This window comes from Pteropus medius, unplaced genomic scaffold (assembly GCF_902729225.1).
Source record: "Pteropus medius unplaced genomic scaffold, Ma_sr-lr_union100, whole genome shotgun sequence".
Classification (NCBI taxonomy): domain Eukaryota; kingdom Metazoa; phylum Chordata; class Mammalia; order Chiroptera; family Pteropodidae; genus Pteropus; species Pteropus medius.
This window is the reverse complement of record NW_024349802.1, coordinates 18,834,707-18,855,427: the sequence shown is the minus strand read 5'-3', so window position 1 is coordinate 18,855,427 and position 20,721 is coordinate 18,834,707. Positions and strand designations below refer to the sequence as shown.

Sequence of the window (20,721 nt, the reverse complement as noted above, 5' to 3'; positions counted from 1 at the left end):
CAACCCATGGGCCACAGACCAGTACCAGTCCATGGCCTGTTAAGAACCAGGCCGCACAGCAGAAGGTGAGCGGCAGGCAAGCGAGCAAAGCTTCATCTGTATTTGCAGCCGCTCCCCAGCACTAGCATCACCGCCTCAGCTCCTCCTCAGATCATCAGGCATTAGATTCTCATAGGAGCCCCGGTCTCTGGTGCCAAAAAGGTTGGAGACTGCTGTTCTACACCACAAGACACTAGTCAGGGGGAGGGAACTTACTGTAGTGTGTCTTGGGAAGCCAGCACAACCTGACACCCTGAGTGTGGCTACTGAGGCCGGGCTAGATGTGAACATCACTGGGCAACCATGGTCTGTGCAGGCAACACCAAGACTGGAAAGCCCAGTTCCTACCCTCGAGCTGCCACTGCAGGTGAACAGAGAAGGCACATTTGTGGGAGGCACCACAGCAGACTGTAGCTAAGGAGTCAGACGGGCTCAGTTCCAGACCTGCTCTGCCACACACTAAATCAGGTAGGTCTGACTTAGCCTCTCATTTTTTTGTAAAATGAAAATAGTAAATAATAGCTACCTCATAATACTGTTCCAAGGAATAGCAGCATAAACAATAAATGGTGATTATTATGATAGGAAATAATACACAGGTAGTATACAGGTAGAATTAACTTATCAGAACTGTGCAGGAAATCACAAGTAATCTAGTCGAATATTGCCCAAATTTCTATTGTTGTGCTGACCACTTTAACAATTTTTGCCCTCAGAGAATATCACTTGTATACTATCATTTACTTAACATTTTTCTTTCATTGTATTTAGATTTTTAAAAATGTTTATTCACCTTAAAATGATCATATCCATAAACTAAAGGATTTGAAAGTCACTGTTTCTTCTAGCACACATGAAAATATGTAACCATTCAGGTTAAAACAAATGACTGTCCTGGGACCCCCTAAATCATCTTCAAGAAACACGCATCTAGTCCATCTCCATTCCTGATGTTCCTCACCGAGGCCCACAGAAGAGGAGGGGTTTGTCCAAGGTCCCACAAGTTCCCATCACAGAGATGAGACCCACATTCAAGTCCAATACCCAGAGTAGGGATCTGCCTACAACACCACTTGCTCTCCTTCTGGATCGTGGAGCCTCTCTCCACCCAGCCCACCTCTCCACCCACCAGGCCTCTCCTTCCCCTTGTCTTCCAGAGCCTGCACCTTCATGGACCAGCCACCAGAGGACTCCCTGGGATCAAGACCCAGCCTACTGAGCTGGGGAAGACATGATTTTCAGGGAAATCCTCCCACGTCAAGCCACAATGATGCTCCAAACATCCTGAGTCTGACTCAGCAGAACAGTTGCAGAGAAAGGTAGACCCAGGTCTCTTGATTTCCAGGCTGGGCATTTTTACATTTCACCACCATCATCCTTACTACCACTAGCACCACTTACTGGCACTTGTTTTATGTCAGGCACTATGCAAGCACTTGGCATGTCTTGTCTTATTCAATCCTCACAAAAACCCCACGAGGTAAGTACTATCATCTCCATTTACAAATGGAGGCACAGAGGCACACAGAAATTAAGTAGCTTGTAACTTATGTTGGTAACCTAAAGTGAAGTCACCAAATTGATGAGGTAACGAGGTCAGGATTCAATCTAGAGCTGCCTGACTCCAGATCTATACCTTACATTTGGGTTCATGAAACAAATCATAATTACTGGATATCAGAAGATTGAGGAGCAGTATCAAGGAAGACTGAGAGGGCTTAGTCTAAATGTTCCAACTGAATTCTGAGGCCAAGAATGTCACTGTAATTCTAGGTGTATTTAACAGCTGGAGTGTCTACATTTGGGGAGGTGGAGTCTACTCAAAGCCGGGTTCAACTCCAGCTCACTCTTGTAATCCTGGTTCCAGTTCTGAGACTGGACCTTAAAAGCCACATGGCAAACTAGAGCATTGCTAATGAAGGACAGCCAGGAAGGGGGTTGAGGGGCAGGACTTACAACCACATCCTATGAGGAAGGGCAGTTGGAATTTACCAGGACAATCAGCAAAGGAAATGCAAAACTGCTTCTTCAGGTGGCAGTGGAGTGACGGGGGGCCTGCACAACTGCGTCATCATCACATAAGGGTTTTCAAGGCCTTATACGGAAGGCAAGTGTATCTTCCAGAAACCAGAGCAGTGCTCTGAAGGGAGACCCATGAAGTCTTGGCGAGAGAACTGAAGCCAGAACCTCGACAAATGAGTATCCAGGGAGGAAGACGGCAGAGCAAAGGCCGAGGGAAGAAAACCACCCTTTTTTTAGATGAAGATTGCGGAGATTCTCAAAGATAGAGGGCGGGGGAAGATATAGTACATAAAGTTTTCAGGTATGAGTGACTTGCCCAGGGCCCACAGGTAGTTCAGTAGAGAACGGCTGATTCATCTTCTTTATACCAAATGATGAACTGGTAAAACACCAATCTGTGAGGGCATCAACCCAGGAGATGAACAATAGCCCACACTTCAGTATCTAAGGATAGACTTTGGAAGTCCTCCAACAGTCTCTGCCAGCTCCATCTTGAGGAGAGGCACAGACTGTCTCACCTAATGAAGAACAAAAACTTTCTCAGGTACCAACCTGGGAAAAAGACAAGCTTTAGAATTTTCTCAAGATTCCTTAACAAATCTACAGGGTCCAACCAAGGAAAGTACTCAGACTGGTAGAAAACTCAAAATATATGGATGTCAACTCCTTACAGGCCAGACGCCACTCCCTACTGAAGGACACTATGCTGAATTTGGTAACCAACCAATTCCAGATATGTGATTAGCCCCATGGACAGGCAATGGGAGATAATCTGATCTGATCAATGCCTCAAGCAGCTCATGATCTTGGGAAAGGAGCCAAGTAGTCACATCTTTCTAGCCTAAGTAGAGACAAGTTAACCAGAGAATGACGTTATGATATTTCTGGGGAGAAGCCACAGATAATGACTAATGCAGCCAGGGAAGGTTCTAGAGAGGAGCAGCCATCTGAGCTGCTCTTAAAGTTGAACTTCAGATATAGCACTGAGAGTAGAGCCTTTGAGGCAAAGAGAACAGCCTAAAGTGAAGGCCTAAATGTTTTGAGTATTTGGATAATGGTGGTATTTCTGATGGGCTGGGTTGGAATGTAGGAGGACTGCGGTGCCCAGACTGGGCCTGGAACTGTACTGTGTGCCCTGAGGGATGTGAGGGGAGGAGTGACAGAATCAGTAGCAGCGAAGCAGATCTCAGGGTCAAAGACATAAGGTTTGGAGTCAGGAGACCCGGCTCTACCACTTAGAAAACATGTGATCTTGGGCAGGTTATTTACCTTTTTATGTCTCAGTTTGCAAAGTGGAGGTATTACTCATACCTTCCTTCATGGGATCTGAGTACTAAAGGAGATAATATAGGTAAAGTGCTTATCATGGTCGGCACAGTAAATGTTCAAAAGATGTTAGAAATTTCATCATAACTATTAAAAACGCAGATCTTTTTTTAATAGTTGTGACCACACACTTACCTCTGTTCCATGGCAAAGACAAAAAGGAAATCCCTTCAGCTAGGGTTAGGCAGGGGTTAAATGTATTAAGACAGTGGTTCTCCAGGAAAATAGGGGTGGAGGGAGGGCGATTTCCACACCCCACCTCTACCCCTATACACAAGGGGACTTTTGGCAATATCTGGAGACATTTTTAGTTGTCACAACTGGTAGGGTACAACTGACATCTAGTGTGTAGAGGCCAGGGGTGCCGCTAAACATCCTATGGTGTGCAGGACAGTCCCAAAGAATTATACAGCCCCAAAACGTCCATATACCAAGACTGAGAAACCCATGTTTGTGTCTTAAGGAAACAAATACGGCCTTTGTGTAGCCCCACAGCAGCTGGGAACCTGGCTTGAGACAAAAGTACACTTAACTGCCAAGAATAGCAGTTACGGCAGATGGTCTTGCTCATTTATAAAAAGACACCATTCTGGATTCTACATTTGTCGGAGTAAATATCAGGATTAGTAAAATACAAAAGACAATCCAACAATATATAAAAATAATAATATACCATGACCAAGTAGGTAGGACTTATTTCAGGTAAGCTAGGTTGAGTCAATATTCAAAAATCAATCAATGTAATCCACCCTATCAACAGATGAAGAAAAAAAAATTGTATGATCTTATTAATTGATGTTGAAAAAGCTTTTGACAAAATTCCATATCCATTCATAATTTTTAAAAAACTCTCAGTATAGGAATAGAAGAGAACTTCGATGAAACTCCTACAGCTTACATCATATTTAAAAGTGAAAGACTGAATGCTTTCCCTGTAAGCACAGGGACAAGGCTAGTATGTTCATTCTTTTTAAAGATAGTACCAGACATTATAGCCATTGCAATAAGGCAAAAAAAAAAAAATTATACAGACTGGAAAAGAAGAAATACAACTATTTCTATGTGCAGACAACATGTCTGTTTACATAGAAAATCCCAAGAAATCTAACCAAAAACTCATAGAATAATTATTAAGTGAGTGCCAAAGGGTCATAAGATACAACATTAACACTCAAAAATCAATATCTATGCAGTACCAATGAACATGTGGAAACTGAAATTAAAAACACATTACCACTTACATTGCTCCAAAGAAAATTAAATACTTAGGAAGAAATCTAATTAAATATTTACAAGATGATAAAAAATAATGACAACACCAAATGCTAATGAGGATACAGAGAAACTGGATCATCCACACTTTGCTGGTAGAAGTGTAAAATGGTACACTCTGGAAAATGGTTTGGAAATTCCTTCTAAAACTAAGAATAGGCTGACCATACAACTCAGCAATCACACTCTTAGGTGTATCTCAGAGAAATAAAAACTTACTGTCATGCAGAAGCTTGTATATGAATATTCACAGCAGCTTTATTTGTATTAGTCAGACCTGGAAACTATGTAAATTTCTTTCAACAGTTACTGGTTAAACATATTATGGAACATCTCTATCATGGAATACAACTCACCAATAAAAAGGAACAAACTATTGGTAAAAAGGAAACAGCTTGGATGATCCTCAAGGAAATTATACCAAAAGAAACCAATCAAAAGGATACATACAGCATAATTCAATTTATATAACATTCGTGAAATAACAGAGATGAAGAATAGTGGTTGCTAGGATTTAGGGGTGTGGGAGAGCACAGGGTGTGTCTACAAGCGGGTACATGAAGGAGTCTTGTGATGGTACAGTTAAGCATCTCAATTGTGGTGGAGGAAGCTATACGTGACAAATTGCTTAGAGCTACACACAAACCAATGAGCGCATATGTAACTGGAGAAATCTGAATGAGCTCTATAGATTATGCTAATGTCAGCTTCTTGGTTTTGATAATGTACTGCAGTTATGCAAGATGTCAACATGGGTGGAGACTTGGGGAAGGGTACGCTAGATCTTCCTATACATTTCTTTACACATTCCTGTGAATTATAATTACTTCAAAATAAAAAAGCTTAAAAAATTTTTTAAAGACTAAATCTTAAAAGGAGAAAAGTATATGAACAAATACTTCACTAAAGAAGATAGACCAATGGCAAATAGCCCAGGAAAAGATGCAGAACGTCATTAGGCAAATGCAAATTGAAACCACAATGAGGTACCATGACATATCCATTAAGACAACTTAAATCAAAAAGACTACAATATGAAGTATTGGTGAAAATATGGAGCAATTTTTATAAATTGTTGATATGAATCCAAAATAACACGGCCACTTTGGAAAACAGTTTTCCAATTTCTTATAAAGTTAATATATACTTACAATACGACCCCAAAATTCCATTCCTAAGTATTTAAAAAAGAGAATAAAAACATGTATTTACACAAATATCTGTACAGGAATATTTATGGGAGCTTTATTCATAATAGCCAAAAGCTGGAAGCAACCCAAGCATACATCAACTGCTAAATAACTTATGATTCATCCATATAATGGAATATTCAGCAATAAAAAGAAACAAACTACTGATGCATGCAACAACACAGATGAATTAAAAAAGCATTATGCTAAGTGAAAGAAGTCAGACAGAAAGGACTACATACTTAATGGTTCCATTTATATGACATTCTAGAAAAGGCAAAACCCAAGACGGGAAAATCAGATCAGTTGTTGCCAAGGGTGGAGTGGCATGGGAATGGGATTGATTGCGAAGGGCACTAGGGAATTTTCGGGGTCTTGATAGAAGTGCTGGTCAAACGACTGCATGCATTTGTCAAAACTCATCAAACTATACACTTGAAAAAACAGGTAAATTGTATTATATGTAGATTATACCCTAATTTAAAAAATAAAAGGGTAGAAGGAGACCAATGGTTAAGGGTCTGGTAAAGCACACTGATTAAAAACACACAGTTTCTTAGCACACATCTGTAATGGGCTGAGTCTAAGAAAGTCAGCCTACCTAGTAAAACGTCCCAGGTGTAGGGTCCAAATTCAGTCCATTGTCACTCAAGTTTTTGCCTCCAGCAGTGCAGTGGGCTTACCTTGAGGGCCCTGGTTAGCCGGAAGGAAGGATTATGGACATGAACAGGAATAAAAATGTAAAGAAGTGAACAATCTAAAAGTATGGACATGAACAGGAATAAAAATGTAAAGAAGTGAACAATCTAAAAGGGTTAAATGCTCTGCACAAAGGAAGTGAGCAAGACACAACTAGAATGAATGAATAATCAAAAAACAAGTAAAACTGATTCTGAGTCTTGGTTTTCTTCAATTCAGCTAATATTTCAGAAAATGTTTCATCAGCCCTTCATGCAGGTACTTTACAACATTCTCTCTAATCCTCACAACAGTCTCTAAAGGTGACCTTCCTTTAGGATGTAACAAAGAGGGGAGGTAGCCAGTGCCTTGGGAAGCACTGGGGTTCTGATACCTCAGGGCTGGCATATATATCCCAGTTCTGCCACTTAACTGGTCAGTGACTTGAAACAGTCACTGAATCCTTCTGACCCCCAGTTCCAGTAATAATATTGATAATTGAACACACCCCCACCTTCCTCTCTTGGTAAACTCTTATACTTTAATAGTGTTCTTAAGATCTCCGCTTTTAAACAAGTTTTCAGTAGTTAACAAAAATTTATCTTCCAATCATCTAAGGGTCAGTCAGATGGTCTTGTTTGTCCTCTTAAATGTGACAAGAATAGAAGGGGAGTTGTCTTTTCCATTGTCCTGAAATAATCTCCCCACTTCAAGAAAGTTGGGTGTTACTTCTCACATCAGTCAGGGTTCTTCAGAAACAGAATCAATAAGATGAAATTATCCACCTACCCATCCATCCAAGTATACATACATACAACATAGAAAGACAGACACAGAGAGAAGGATTTCGAGGAATTAGTTTATGTGACTGTGGGAGCTGGCAAGTCCAAAGTTCATATAGCAGGCTGGCTGGCAGGTTAGAAACTCTTGGGCAGGAGCTGATGCAGTAGCCTTGAGGCAGAATTTCTTCCTCCTCAGGGAAACCTCAGTTTTGCTCAAAGGCCCTTCAACTGTTTGGATAAGGCCCACTCACATTTTGAGGATAATTTTTTTTTATTTAAAGGCAACTGATTGCAGACTTCAACCACATCTACAAAATACCTTCACAGCAACATCTAGGTTAGTATTCAATTGAATATTGTTATTCAATACTACTGACTAACCACATTGACATACAAAAGTAACCATCACCCCTGTCATGTGTGGTCATCTGATATGCACAGAGAGGGTTGAGAATTCCTACTCAAGTTTTCAAAAGAAGCAGGAACAGACAGGAAAGGCAAGAGAAAAATCACTACCTGGCCCGCTTCTTGGGAACTCTCAATCTCAAAGATGGCTCTACAGTTCACACTATGTCTCCAGATGAGCTTCGTGACACAAACTAGAAACATTTTGACCTAAGATAAACAGATCTGAATGACATTTAAAAAAAAAAAAGTGAAAACACAGACACAGACCACAACCTTCAAAAATAAAAAATAAAATTCATTTATTGAAAAGGAAAAGTTTAACACATAATTTGTGTGCAGAACCCAAAATAAGACCTTCTACAAGCTCCTGCATGATCCACATCTCCACACATACCATGTGGGAATATACATTTGAGTAGGCACACAACATATGCAGTACTGTCTGGTTATCAGGACCTACTAGACGGTAGTTTTTCATATTCCTCTTACTCACACATCTACTGACACATTTTACAAGAGTCACATAATTTTATTATTCACTAAAAAAAAAAAAAAAAAAAACAGCTTCCCCACGGCTTATGACAGCTACCCTCCACCCTCATACCAACCCCCGCTCAACTCTGATAACCTCTTATCAGCACCATTTATGCCCCCTGGCCAAAGAATGGCCCAGTGGTACAAAGGACAGGGAAGAAATGCAACAGACTGATGCTGTCAGAGCAAATTGCCTTACAGCTGGCAGGACTAATTGCCTAAAAGTATGGACCATGATTTCAAAGACAAACCACACCGTCCCCTTTTCCCCTAATGGTCTTGGAGATTTATAATGTACTTTGGAAAATCTAATTATAAGGCAGATTTGGAGCCAATCCCCTAAATACCAAGTCATGCCACTTGTACTTTGTGTCTCCACTGTAAGGAAGCTGCCTCATGTTCTGCCCGAGGCCGATGCTGGGGCCCCGTCTTAACATCTAATCAGCTACGAAATAAAACCCACTGATACAGACCCCCTTGCTATGAGTAGTGAATAGAAAGAGCTGTAAACAGACATAAATTAAGATTTTGCACTTCCAAAAAACATGAGACTAACACGTAGTGTAAACAGAGATGATATTCTACCATTTCAGAAGGGAGAACTAGAGGGGAAAAAAAGACAGGAGAACAGAGAGGTGGGGGAGATTTTCCTAACATACCTGTTTGAGATTATCACTTTAAGACAACTGCTAAAATTACAAATTTTACCTTTCATGAGGGCAGAGAGTGAGTAGTGAGCATCAGCCAATAAATTTGGCTGGAGAGGCGGGGAGAGCATAAGCTGTAGGTTCTAAGCTAAGACCTGTCGCACATTCACATATATCTGGCCAGAGTTTGTGCAGATGAAGGGCTCCTAGCAGCTGGACAGCAGCACAATATAAGTAATGCCACTTGTGAATGGTGACAACTTCTAGGCAAATTGAATAGATGCCGGGTTAGCTCTTCCCAGCAAGCACCTGCATTTAAGAAGAGATACATTGCCAGCAGGAAGTAGGAACCTTGCTTCCAACAGCAGCATTTGCAGGAGAGAACAAGGTGGTTCTGAGTAGCTACTTCTGAGCTAATGAAAATCTGGGGCTGCATTGGGGGAGACTGGGAAAAAGACACAGAGCCTAACAGTATTGAGCCAGAAAACCCATGGTTTGCCTTTGGTTTAGCAGATGCAGCCTCACACTCCAGAAGGCCTTTGCTCCACTGCTCCTGATCAGACTACTACTTGTGCTGGGGCTTTTTTACCGAGCCGTGCACAGGGAGAGACTGGGCAGCTGGTTCCTAACGAGCAATGAGAAGAGACCCGGGAGGGCTCCCTGACTGCAGAAGGCCCGCAGGCAGCAGAAGAGGAAGCTGCCCTGAGCTGGGCCAGAGGGCTGCTTCCAGAAGAGGAGGAAGGGCTTCCTCTTGCTACCGTCCTCTGGCTGACCCTTTATTTGACACCTAATGCAGGCACAACTGCAAAACTGCACAACCAGGAAGGCCCACTGACTGGGTCCACCTTGCCTGGGTCTTCTGAAGCAGCCATGCAATCAGGCTTTCAAAGTGCAGGAGCACAGGAAAGAGATCAAACAAGGTGAAGGCCTCGCCAAATGAGGTTCCAGAAGCCCCCAAACTACAGCCGTTTCTCCTACACACCACCTTCTCTACCCAGGAACCATGAAGCAATAGCCTGCATTTCACTAAGACCTAGAGCCAGCAGACCTAAGTATTGTGCTGTTCAGTCCTCAGGTCTCAGCATCACATCCCAGTGTCACCGCCCACTTGGACAGGACTGCTTCTGGCAGCATCCTGCAAGCACAGAAGCCACCACCACAGAAGCTGCAGGCAGGACACATGTCTGACTCCCTGCTACTGGCACACACCTTCTCACTGAATGCAATTCTCAGGACCACTGTGGAAAGACTGCTGGAGCCCAGGCTTGCAAACAGGAGATGACAATTCCTGAACGCCACTTTGGTAACTTCTAAGCCTGAGGCTTCAGAGAGCAAGGCTACTGCCACCTCTAAGTAGAATCTTGGTCATATTAAGAACCTATTAGTGACCAACAAAGAGCAGAAAGGGTGGGTGATGTATCATTCTCCTAAGGGAGACCAAGTTACCAAGATAACATCTTCTTAAGTTAATACATTGTTAGGTAGCTTAGGAGTCACTGCAATGAGAGAGTCTGGCTCTAGAACAGAAAAGAAAGAAAAAATGCTGGGGCTGTGGAGGTGGGTCACAGCCCTTACGAGCTTTGGTGAAACACAAAAGCAAAAGCCCTGATAAAGTTGTGTTGTTCTCCCTTCTCTCAGGGCAAATCGTAGCCCCATGTAAGCAAGAGCCTGGTGACAAGAGTAGAGAGCAGCTGGACCCTACTACACATGTAAGCGCGCGAGCACGCGCGCGCGCGCGCGCACACACACACACACACACACACACACACACACAAACAGAGCTCAAGAGATGGAGAGTTAACGAGTATCCTTTTGAAACACTTCTCACGTCAAGAGGGAAGAAGGAGCGGCCAAAAGCAAGGCGATGTACCTTCCTCTGCCTCCTCTGCAGTTTATTCCCAAATCTGAAGGTTGACCTTGGGAGGAGCCAACCCTGAGGCTATTTCTGATACTCAGGTGGGCATGGGGGTTGTGGCAGGGAAAGACAGGGGTCACAATTAGTGTTGAAAACACAGGGGACCGAAATCCCAACCAAGTGGTTTCTTTAGAGTCCAGGTCATGGAGGCGACCAAGACAGGGCACTGTTTCTGCCCTGGCCCCCGTTGATTGTAAACAACCAAGCACCACGCTTAGTGTTAGACCAGCTGCCATAAACTCTGAACTTAATTTCGCACCGTGCACATTGACCTCACCATCTCATACATGGCAACAGTGGGGTGTCTTCCTGGAATGACAGAAACTGAATGCTGCCATGCTGTTTGCATGTCAGGGGCTGGGGCTGAAAAACAGGCCTGAATGCACAAAGCAACTATTTTATAAGCCTCCTGTGGGCAGAAACACATCTCACTCAGCCATCTTTTCCCTTGGCCTAGCGCACTGGCAAATATTTCCTGAGTCCTTTATATCTCCTCAATATAAAATCAGGCTGGTTGAAAGGAGGCAAAGTGTATGCCTCCGCACAGAGGTACACCTTTAGATATACCTGATTAAAACCTTTGGAGTAGTCAGCCAGAAAGGCTGAGGACCTAAGCAGACATATCCTAGAGCAAGTTTCTTTCAGCAGGAGAAGCCGAATACAAGTTTACTGAGGAAGGAACAATTCGCAATCACCCCAGATCTAGAGACAGAGTCTAAACCCAAAAGCTAATTTTAAATAAAATATAAATATTTTCAGTTGAGGCAGCACTTGATACCTTTTAGGAGCTAAAGCAACTAAGAATACAGTAATGTGATCCACATGAGGAATTCAGAGTGAAGGTGTTGCTGAGGGTCACAGCAAGCCGAAGAGAGTAAAGATTAAAAACGTCAGCTTTGGGGAACGGTTTTAAACTACTAGGTAGACTCAGATACCTGCTGAAGACTTAAATAGGTAGGAAAAAATTGAGGTAAAATATTTGGGAGAGATACGAGAGATAGGCCTGGCTTTATAAAGAGGGGAGTTCCCACTTATTTAATCTATGCCTGAACCAGGAAAGGAAAAACATGAGGTGGGAGACACTAAAATTTTTAAATAAAGTGAGCTGTGCAACAGGAATAATTTGGGGCAGGTGAGTCAGAGGGAGGGAGGCAGGTAATGGAGGAGGCATGATGAGAGAAAGGAGTTGAAAAGTTCTGGGTTAAAATAAGTACAAATAAACAGTGATGGCATTGCCACTAAAGGTACCTCCTGCATATCTGCTACCCATTCTCCCAGCTGCCCTCAGTCCTACCTGGCCCAGGTAGAGGGGTTCCTGGATAGCAACCTTGCTTTTCACCAGAGCCTGGACCCTCCTGGAGGCTGTGGGGCCAGGTGCCAGGGAACACACAGGGGTGGGGTGGGCAGGTGCAGGGAATGCACCCAGACGGCTAGGCAAAGGCACTGGTAGAGTTGATGAAAATGGGAGCATTGCTTGGCTGGATCAGCTCATAGAGAGCCTCATACGTCCCCACCACAAAGCCCACGAAGCCCAGGATGCTGATCAGGGCGTCCTTGGTGATGGCGAGGGGGCTCATCCCCTCTGAGTAGTAGGTGGTGATCTCCAGGAGGGGCGGGATGATGAGGGCCAGGGCACTGCTGCTCACGGAGCCCACTAGGGAGATGACCAGGTCCAGGCGGGGGATGAGGATGGCCAAGATGCCTGCGGGAGAGAGGACATGGATGTTCAAGACTGCCCAGAGCTGGAAGGGACCTCCTCGCTATTCTACAAATTTCTTGCGTATCCTTCTCATAGAAGGGAGAGCTTTAAAGAAACTTATCAACATTATCCAGCCTAGTCTTTCATTCCACAGATGCAAAAATAGTTGCTCAGAGAGGTGAAGTAACTTGGGTCTCACTGCAAGGTTGGCAGAACTGGGACTGAAACCCAGATCTCCTGACTCCGGTCACCTAGCTTTCAGCTTTTCCTACTACAATATATGACTCCCATCTTCCCAAGGAAAAGGAACCAAATTACATTCCAGGGCAATCTGGTTTCTACCAAAGGAGAGAGAAAGCGTGGAGCAGAAAAGGAAGTGGAGCAGCAAAGGAGGTGAAACTTTTGTGAGCAACTATGTACCTTCTTACCACTGAGGCTACCTCCAACATCGATAACGCCACTTGACTGACAAGAAACAAAATAAGGGGGAAAAAATCTTCCTCCTTCTGGAATGAAACCATGATAAACTCCTTTTTACAGAGCATTTTCGTACAGGGAAAGTGGAAGTAGTTTTGTGTGCAGCTGACCCCAGGAACAAGGCCCCACACAACGACCACGTCCCTGTACCAGGACAAGCCAGTGAGTGGTTCCCACACCTGAAACTTAGCCATGGGTTCATGTGTGGAAGGTGGAAATGACAAAGATGAACGGGCGCTGCATTGGAAAATACCACCGACTTCCATATTATACCAATGACTGCACCACCATCAACCTGGTCAGACAGCACTATTTAAATCACGGAGAGGAGGCTTCTCTGACCACACTGATCTGGTGCCCACTAATCCCACTATTCCCATCTAACTCAGCTTTCCACTGGGGGCAAAGGTCAATGTTTCACAAGTTTATTGTAGATTACAGGCTCCGGAATTAGGCTCTTGTATTTGACTCCTAGCTCTGCCCAAATGACACTGGGGAAAGTTATGGCTTCTTTCTATTCCCCAGTTTTCTTGTTGGGAAAAGAGGGATACTAATAACTGCTATGTCACAGATGTCATGATGATCAAAGGCACTTAACAAAAGGCCTGGTATACAATAGGCACATAATACAAGTAATATTATCATCGCTCGTATATATTTTGCTACTTATGAATAGTGTAAAAAAGCTCATTAGTAATCAAATATATTTTGATGGATTGTCTTCCTCACTGCCAGCCTCCAACTGGATGTTCTCAGCGTTGAGACCATGATCCAGACACATCTATTACCTCCCTGAGCTCTGTGACAGAGTTGCATTAGCCATGGGGGTTTCAGTTCTAACTTCTTAAAGCAAAAACCTAGTCAAATCACTCTTAAGACAGCATCACACAGGTGAGACTGCCAGAACTCAGTCCAATATAGCCGATTTTACCCTTCAGATGGACTATCTGAATCAAGCAATTGCTGCCACTTTGGCTGAGCACCAGACGAAAAGACTGGGTTGCATTTACAGGACAGGTTTTATGAGAAACACTTACTTTTAAACTGGAGTACCACTCCCTGCGGTAAAAGGAGAGGCCCGTGGGAACCGAGGTTTACCAGGGGAGGAGCAGAGTCACATCTCCCATCTCACTCTGAAGCTGTGCTGCCCATACCCACACTGTACTCACTAGCTATTCTAAATTTAAATGAATTCAGTTCTTCATTCACACTGGCCACATTTCAAGGACTCAACAGCCATCTGTGCCTAGTGGTTACTGTCCTGGAAGGACAGATGCAGAAAACTTTCATCTTGGCAGAACATCATGTTTAGTAGACAGCAATGCAAAGCAACTACTCATTGGACTGAATTTGCCTCAGCTCCATGGATCTATAACTCTACAATATTATTACTGTCCTTGTGAAAAGAGGCCTGTAATGGAAAGTGACAGAGCTGGGACTAGAATCCAGGACCACAGGTCCCTGATACAGTCACATCATAGACCTGATGAGTAAAAAAATACAGACTAATACCCACAGAAGAAGAGAGAACAGAAGATCTAGCTGATTAGAAGAAAGATCCTGTCAGCGAAGAACTGGGGAAGTCAGATGTCAGGTTAGCTTTCCCATGGAGGCACCACAATGGTTTGGCAGAGACTCTGGTATACCGTGAGCCTGACCTCTCTCTGTTTTGCAAAGGAAATCAGACAAGGGTTTCAAAGCCTCATAACAAAAAGCCAGATCTGAAAACTGAGTCTCAAATCTGCCCCTGCCACAATTTCATAGCTGTGAGGCAATCCTGTCCTTTCTTCTTCTAGTAATCAACCACAGTGGCAATTGGCCATTAACACCTTCACTGTTCTGAAGCCCTCAGAAAGTCTACAAAACCTAGGCTTTTAACTTGCTCTGCAAGTTAAAAATGGTCTGTTTCAGCCTTAGCTATTTCCAAATCAACGGAGTTGGTGATATTTCTCAAACCTCCAGGGTCGAATTTGCAGGAAGTTGAAGGTAAAGTATCTGTAAGTCAAGGACAAAATGGCATTCTCGTCATGGATAACCTAATGTTCAACAAGACTTGATCTGCTACATGACCCAGAAGAAGACATTTGCCCTCTCTGGGGGTCTGGGTTTCCATCTGCCCAGTGTCAACCTCATAGTGATAGCTCCAGAAGTTCCAATTTGGGTGAGTAGTAGGGTAGAAACAGCTCTGAGGCAGCAGCAGTCAGAACTAAGCTCAGGGAGAGGCTGGTACACGAATGTGGTTGAGAGTACAGGTTCTGAACTCAGAGCCTAGGCTCTAATCCCAAGTTCGCCACTAACCAGCCAGTTACTTAATTTCTTTAAGACTCATTTCCCCTCTGCTAAATAGGGATGGTCAAATGAGATCATTCATGTAAAGAATTTAGAGTACTAAGCACACAATAAATTCTTCCAAAATTTTAGCTAATATAATTACCAGTCCTTGCTCAATAGCAGGCTTGTGACCCAGAGCAAATCAGCTCACCATTCTGAGCCTCAGTTCATTTACTCATGAAATAGGTGATTGTTCTTATACTGGATGATCGCTGAAGTCTCACCCAAATCCAAAATCTTAAGGAACTATACAATGCAGATTTTAGTCACTTAGGAATGTGTTCTGGGATATGTACTTCAACTCATTGTCAGCTGGGAAGCACTGTGTGCTGCTCAAGAGTGGCAAGCGGAGCAATGGGACCCTTCTCCTGGAACACATGGTTGTGTCAAAAACGTAGCTTCTAGCCCACCTGGTTTTGTACCATTAAAGGGAGTCTGACTTATTCCTCTGGTGCCAACCCTTGGTCTGCACAAATGATCCAGCCATGTCAAGAGAAGAGAGGTCTTTATCAGGGACAGTGAGACAGACCTAGAAGGAGACAAGTCAAATGACCTGCCTCGCCCCTCCAGCACCAAGAGTCTGTCATTATTAGCCTGGAGGACAGATAGGCATTAATGATATGAGTTAAGTGTGCTCCATCCAATCTATAAGAATTAAGTGGAAACAGAAACAGAAGCTTATGCGATCAGAATCTTTTCTCAGATTGGACAGAGATGTTCCACTTTATCATGATATTTAAAAGCAGTCTAAACACTTGTTCTTATTTTTCAACAAAGGATATATAAGTATGCTTAATAAAAAATATCCTTAATAGAGATTTTTAAACACAACAAAACTTTTCCCTTAAAGCTAGGACCACAGGCCCTCTTCCTATCCTAGATGGACCAGATTCCACAACTGAAGCCTAAATAAAGCCTGATATTGGAGAAAGGTAATGGGGGAAGAAGGCAAGAAGAGTGAGCCTCCCACTAATATGGTGAGGGAAGAGACTGAGGAGACCCAAACCAAATTAGCATAAAGAGCCCCAAGGACTCAACAGTGGGGACATCTGTTTTGCCACCATGCAAAATGTGGCAAACTAGTTTTAACTAATTCCAGAGGCAGGAATCAGGTACTTAGGAAAGATATGGGAGCAACTAAAACTTCTTCTAGCACTCACTGTCTTTATTCTAAGAGTAAAAGCCCTCTAGAAAGAGAAACTCAATAAGATAGAGATGATCTCAGGAAGCAGCCAACTAGGAACATCCTCTTCCCACTCTTTCCACACTCTCCCGCAAAAGAACACCCCATACAAAGAGCAAGACAGCAAACATCCAGCTGGCAGTTCCAGAGCCCTCTGTAGCAGCTTAGCTGCGGCATGTACAAAAAGAGGGGACTGCGGACAACTCAGTTGGACTACATGATTAGTCAAGAGGGCTCCAATGGTATTACTAAACATCTTCCCTTTGGGTTAAGAAACTAAAAATACGATCTTTCAACAGCTGAAGCAACATGAGGCAAACAGCATGTTCAAAGAAAGAACTGACTGGGATTCTGAAGTCTGTGGTTTTAGACCAGCAACAGAAAGAGCACAAGAAAAGAGAAAGCACTTAAGAGAACAAATACACACACTTATAGAAATATGGTCTAAAATCATATACCAATTGGACACTAACAGCTCCAATGTCCAGAAGCTCATTCTGCTGTTTCATTATGATGGATGCTGGTGAAGCCCACCTGTGTTACTCTTAATTGTCTAGAAACCTACCTTTAAAGTTAATTACAGTCTTACAGAATATATATTTTCATTCAGTCGGGGTATAAATTTTTAAAAGTACAAAAACAAAGGAAACAGATGACATGTCCAACACTAAAGGAGTAGTTTAGTAAATATGATGCACCAATATAATGGAATATCATGCAGCCATGAAAATATTTATGAAGAATATATATATATATATTCATGATATAATATTAAATAAAATGCAAAAGGCAAAGTTATGTGTATACTATGATTGCAACTATTTTTAAAATGCACCCATGAGGATTAATATAGAAGATAAAATACCAAAAATAATTATTTTGTTAAGTCAGTGGGATATTGAGAATTTCTTCTTCAATAACCCAGATCTAGATACTCTTCAAATGTGTTTACATTAACTCTCTTTTTTCGAGCAATATTTTAGTCAACATTTAAAATCAGGCTCAAAGTAGTTGTATAGAATCACGGAATTTTAGACTTGAGAGAAACCTTAGTGATCAGATACCCTTCATATCTTACAGTTGAGGAAACTAAGGGCTCAGGAAGATTCGGGGTGGCTGCTGGGAGCAGGGCACGGGCACAGCTAATTTATGCTACTGCCCTTCTTTATTATAGCTGCAAGTGTGAAAGACCAGAAGGTGCTGGGAATCCACTCTGTTTAGACTCGGAAGCTTCATGTTCTAAAGGTCGAGCTACTGGAATGTTTTACAGCTATGCATTCCAGTCTAAACATGTCTCTTAGTTGATATTACATCTCTGTGTTATTACATCTTTAACAATAGGTTTCTGAACTCCTCATACGTAACTGAAGTGAAATGTTTCATACGGCAAATGCCACAGAAATTAGTGCCAACCACTGAAGGACAGGTTAGTGCCTCAGGGAATCCAAAGGAACTATTCTTCCTGCACCTCTGGATTCCCCAGATAGAGCCAGCCTCCCACACCTTCTCCTTCTACACAAGCTCTGGGCATCAGGTGACCTGCAGAGTTGGAATTTCTAAACATATGGACTGGAAGTAAATACTGACCCATATGAAATCATAACGAAATGAGCACCATTCTCTGACGTATATTTACCCTGCCCCTCCTCCCCAATAGTCTGAAATTAAACATCAGAAAGTAGATACAACAATCTTTGCAGGATGGGGGAGAGTAGCGAGAAAGTTGAATTCCAAGTGAAAAAAAAAATGAGGCTAAACCAAATTGCCCTGCTCCTCTTGGGGACGGAGGGTGAGGAAGAGGAGAAAAGTTGGAAAAAAGACAAGAAAACACCAGAAACAGCAATAAAACAAGCTGCCATTAAAATTTATGGGTATAATTGAAAACAATTATATCAAAGCTCTAAAATCATATACCCATTAACCTTATGCACAAAGAAAGTACAAAGAAACAAAAAATGAACTCGCATAAATACATTTAAGTTGATGTTACAGTGAAATGCCTCTCCCGAATCCCACAATTACTTCAGTCTCCAGGGAAAGGTTGGAGAAGTCAGAGTGCTCAGAGATGAAGGGGCTGCATCCTTTAAGAGGATAACAACGCAATGCTAAGTCACAGGAGATCACAGGAGAAAGGAAAAACAACTGAAAGTGCTTGAAGATCAAAAGCAGCTCGAATCCTTTGAGCATCATGCTGTAAAAGGGAGGTGAGATCCAGACAGAGTCAGAAAAAGTGATGCAAAAACCAAAGACAACTAAGGACAGCATGGGGTCTATGAATCAGAGACTGGTGGCTCCTGCGGGGTGCAGAGGAAAAAGATCTGGCAGGAAGCAAGACATGTTACTGGAAGCTAAAGCCAGGCTTCAGAAAGATATGGGGCTGTGAGGGGAATCAGGCCCAGCATCTATGCCCCAGCTTTTCAGAAAGAGAGAAGCTGCTATCTAGGCAGTGACAGCACATTTTACCTAGACAGATCTAGTTTTTCTGGAGGAACTACTCTGAAACAAAGCCAGTTATGTGAACCAGCCCCATCCTTTCTCCCAACACCTTTGGATCCAAGAATTAGAGCCCTGAGAGTTGATATTATGAACACCTGCATGTGGAATCCATCTCCTCAAAACTCAGAGCTAATCCATCCACGGAAGAAACATATACATCTGAATCAAAGCATCAAGAGTTGCTGGCAGAAGACAGGAGCAAAATCTAGAGTCCAAGCATCTTATCAGCATATATTAAGGAAATTTACTGGAAAAGCAAGATGTGTCACCTTCCTTCTTTTGCAGCAGCTCTGGGGCTGCAGTGACCTATAGACAGACTTGGGCCCTGAATTAGCTGCTAGTGGGCTAGTTCTACAGTCTGAAATAGAAGAGGACTGAAGGTCTCCCAAATAAAGGCTACGACCACGAAGTCAGATTCTTGGTTGCCAACAGCTATCTGGGGCTGGAAAAATCAAGGTGTCCACTCTCTGCCCAACTCCTACCCAGAACCACCCAGCAATAAATCCTCAGAAGAAGTGCTGTCCAAAATTAAATCAGAAAGTCATGGAAAGGCCTTTAGTTCCATAGCTCCAATGAGTTCTTTCCACACAGAAATCTAGGATGTTAAGGTTCCACCCACTCACTATCTTTGAAGTGACATAAGAAAGAACTGCAGGTGGCCTGAGGAGGTCCATTCTGGGAGAAGCACTAGTCTGTTCCCTGAGGACTCCATTCTGGGATAGACACTAGCCTGCTCCCTACATTTTGCTTGGGTGGCTAAAAAGGGTGGATAGTCTCTTGCCTGCCCTTCTCTTGTTAATGGCCAACCAATAAAATCATTTGATTTCCCATTCTGAGTGAAAACCAGACAACATTCATATATTTCATCCCTAAACACTCAATTCTGGTTCAATTAAAAAATTATAGAGACTATATTTATTCCAAAGACAGATGAAAAATAAAAAAATTTCTAGGGAAGTCTCAATCTAATAAGCAAGATATCTTACCCCAAAAGAATAAAATTTTTAAAAATAAAATAAAAATCCAAACATTGCCAAAAAAAGGAGTATATGATTCAAGCATTTCAATTTGGAAAGCAATTACAAATCTCACAGTAATTCAGACAGTATAGATCAATTCATTTGGGGTTCTCTATTTTATCAATCCACATAATCTGAGGAAAATAGGAATTTATGTTTATGTTTTAAATTTATGCCAGTTTCAACCAACAACAAATACAGTTGTTGTTGTATTTGAGAGACATCTTGTCTCTCAATTCATACCCCTGGGTGTGTGGTTCAGGGAAGAAAAATTAAACACAAAGTAATAAATCAAACACCTGGTTAATCAACAGAAAACTTTCTAAGAAACGTGTTTATGTAGACTGACATCCAAAAATGTCTAGAAGAGTAACATGCAGCCTCAAAATGAAATCTAAAGAATAGACTGTCAAATGGCAAAAATGATTATTTTAAAAAACCAATAAACATGTACCGCTATTAAAGTAACCTATACTCAGTGAGAACAAGGGTAAATGGCTCTCTTTTAGGCTTTTACCATATTTTATATGGAATAATAATTATATGTCTTTACTATGACTTTCGACCACCTCTATAGCATTTCATACCATACCAAAAAATAAATGACGGTCCCCATTCCCGTGTCCTTTAGAGTACATATGTCATCAACTCACTTCATCACCTGGACATGCCTCAACTCTGAAACAGACAGCATGTCAAGTTT

At 42.4% G+C, this 20,721-nt stretch overlaps 1 protein-coding gene across 8 annotated transcripts in view; it reads right to left on the bottom strand.

Annotated features, from left to right (window-relative positions):
- Window positions 1–20,721, bottom strand: part of SLC36A1 (solute carrier family 36 member 1) — a 265,469-nt gene that overhangs the window by 214,022 nt on the left and 30,726 nt on the right. Inside the window, exon 11 of one of the 8 annotated variants that reach the window (XM_039836648.1) lies at window positions 5,702–6,542. The exons of 6 other annotated variants lie outside the window; for them this stretch is intronic. In XM_039836648.1, coding sequence (XP_039692582.1) covers window positions 6,529–6,542 — 14 coding nt within the window. In that variant the 3' untranslated portion in view covers window positions 5,702–6,528. Of the gene's footprint in view, window positions 1–5,701; window positions 6,543–7,991; window positions 12,516–20,721 lie in introns of those variants that run through there. One more of the 8 variants, XM_039836645.1, reaches the window with a different exon arrangement.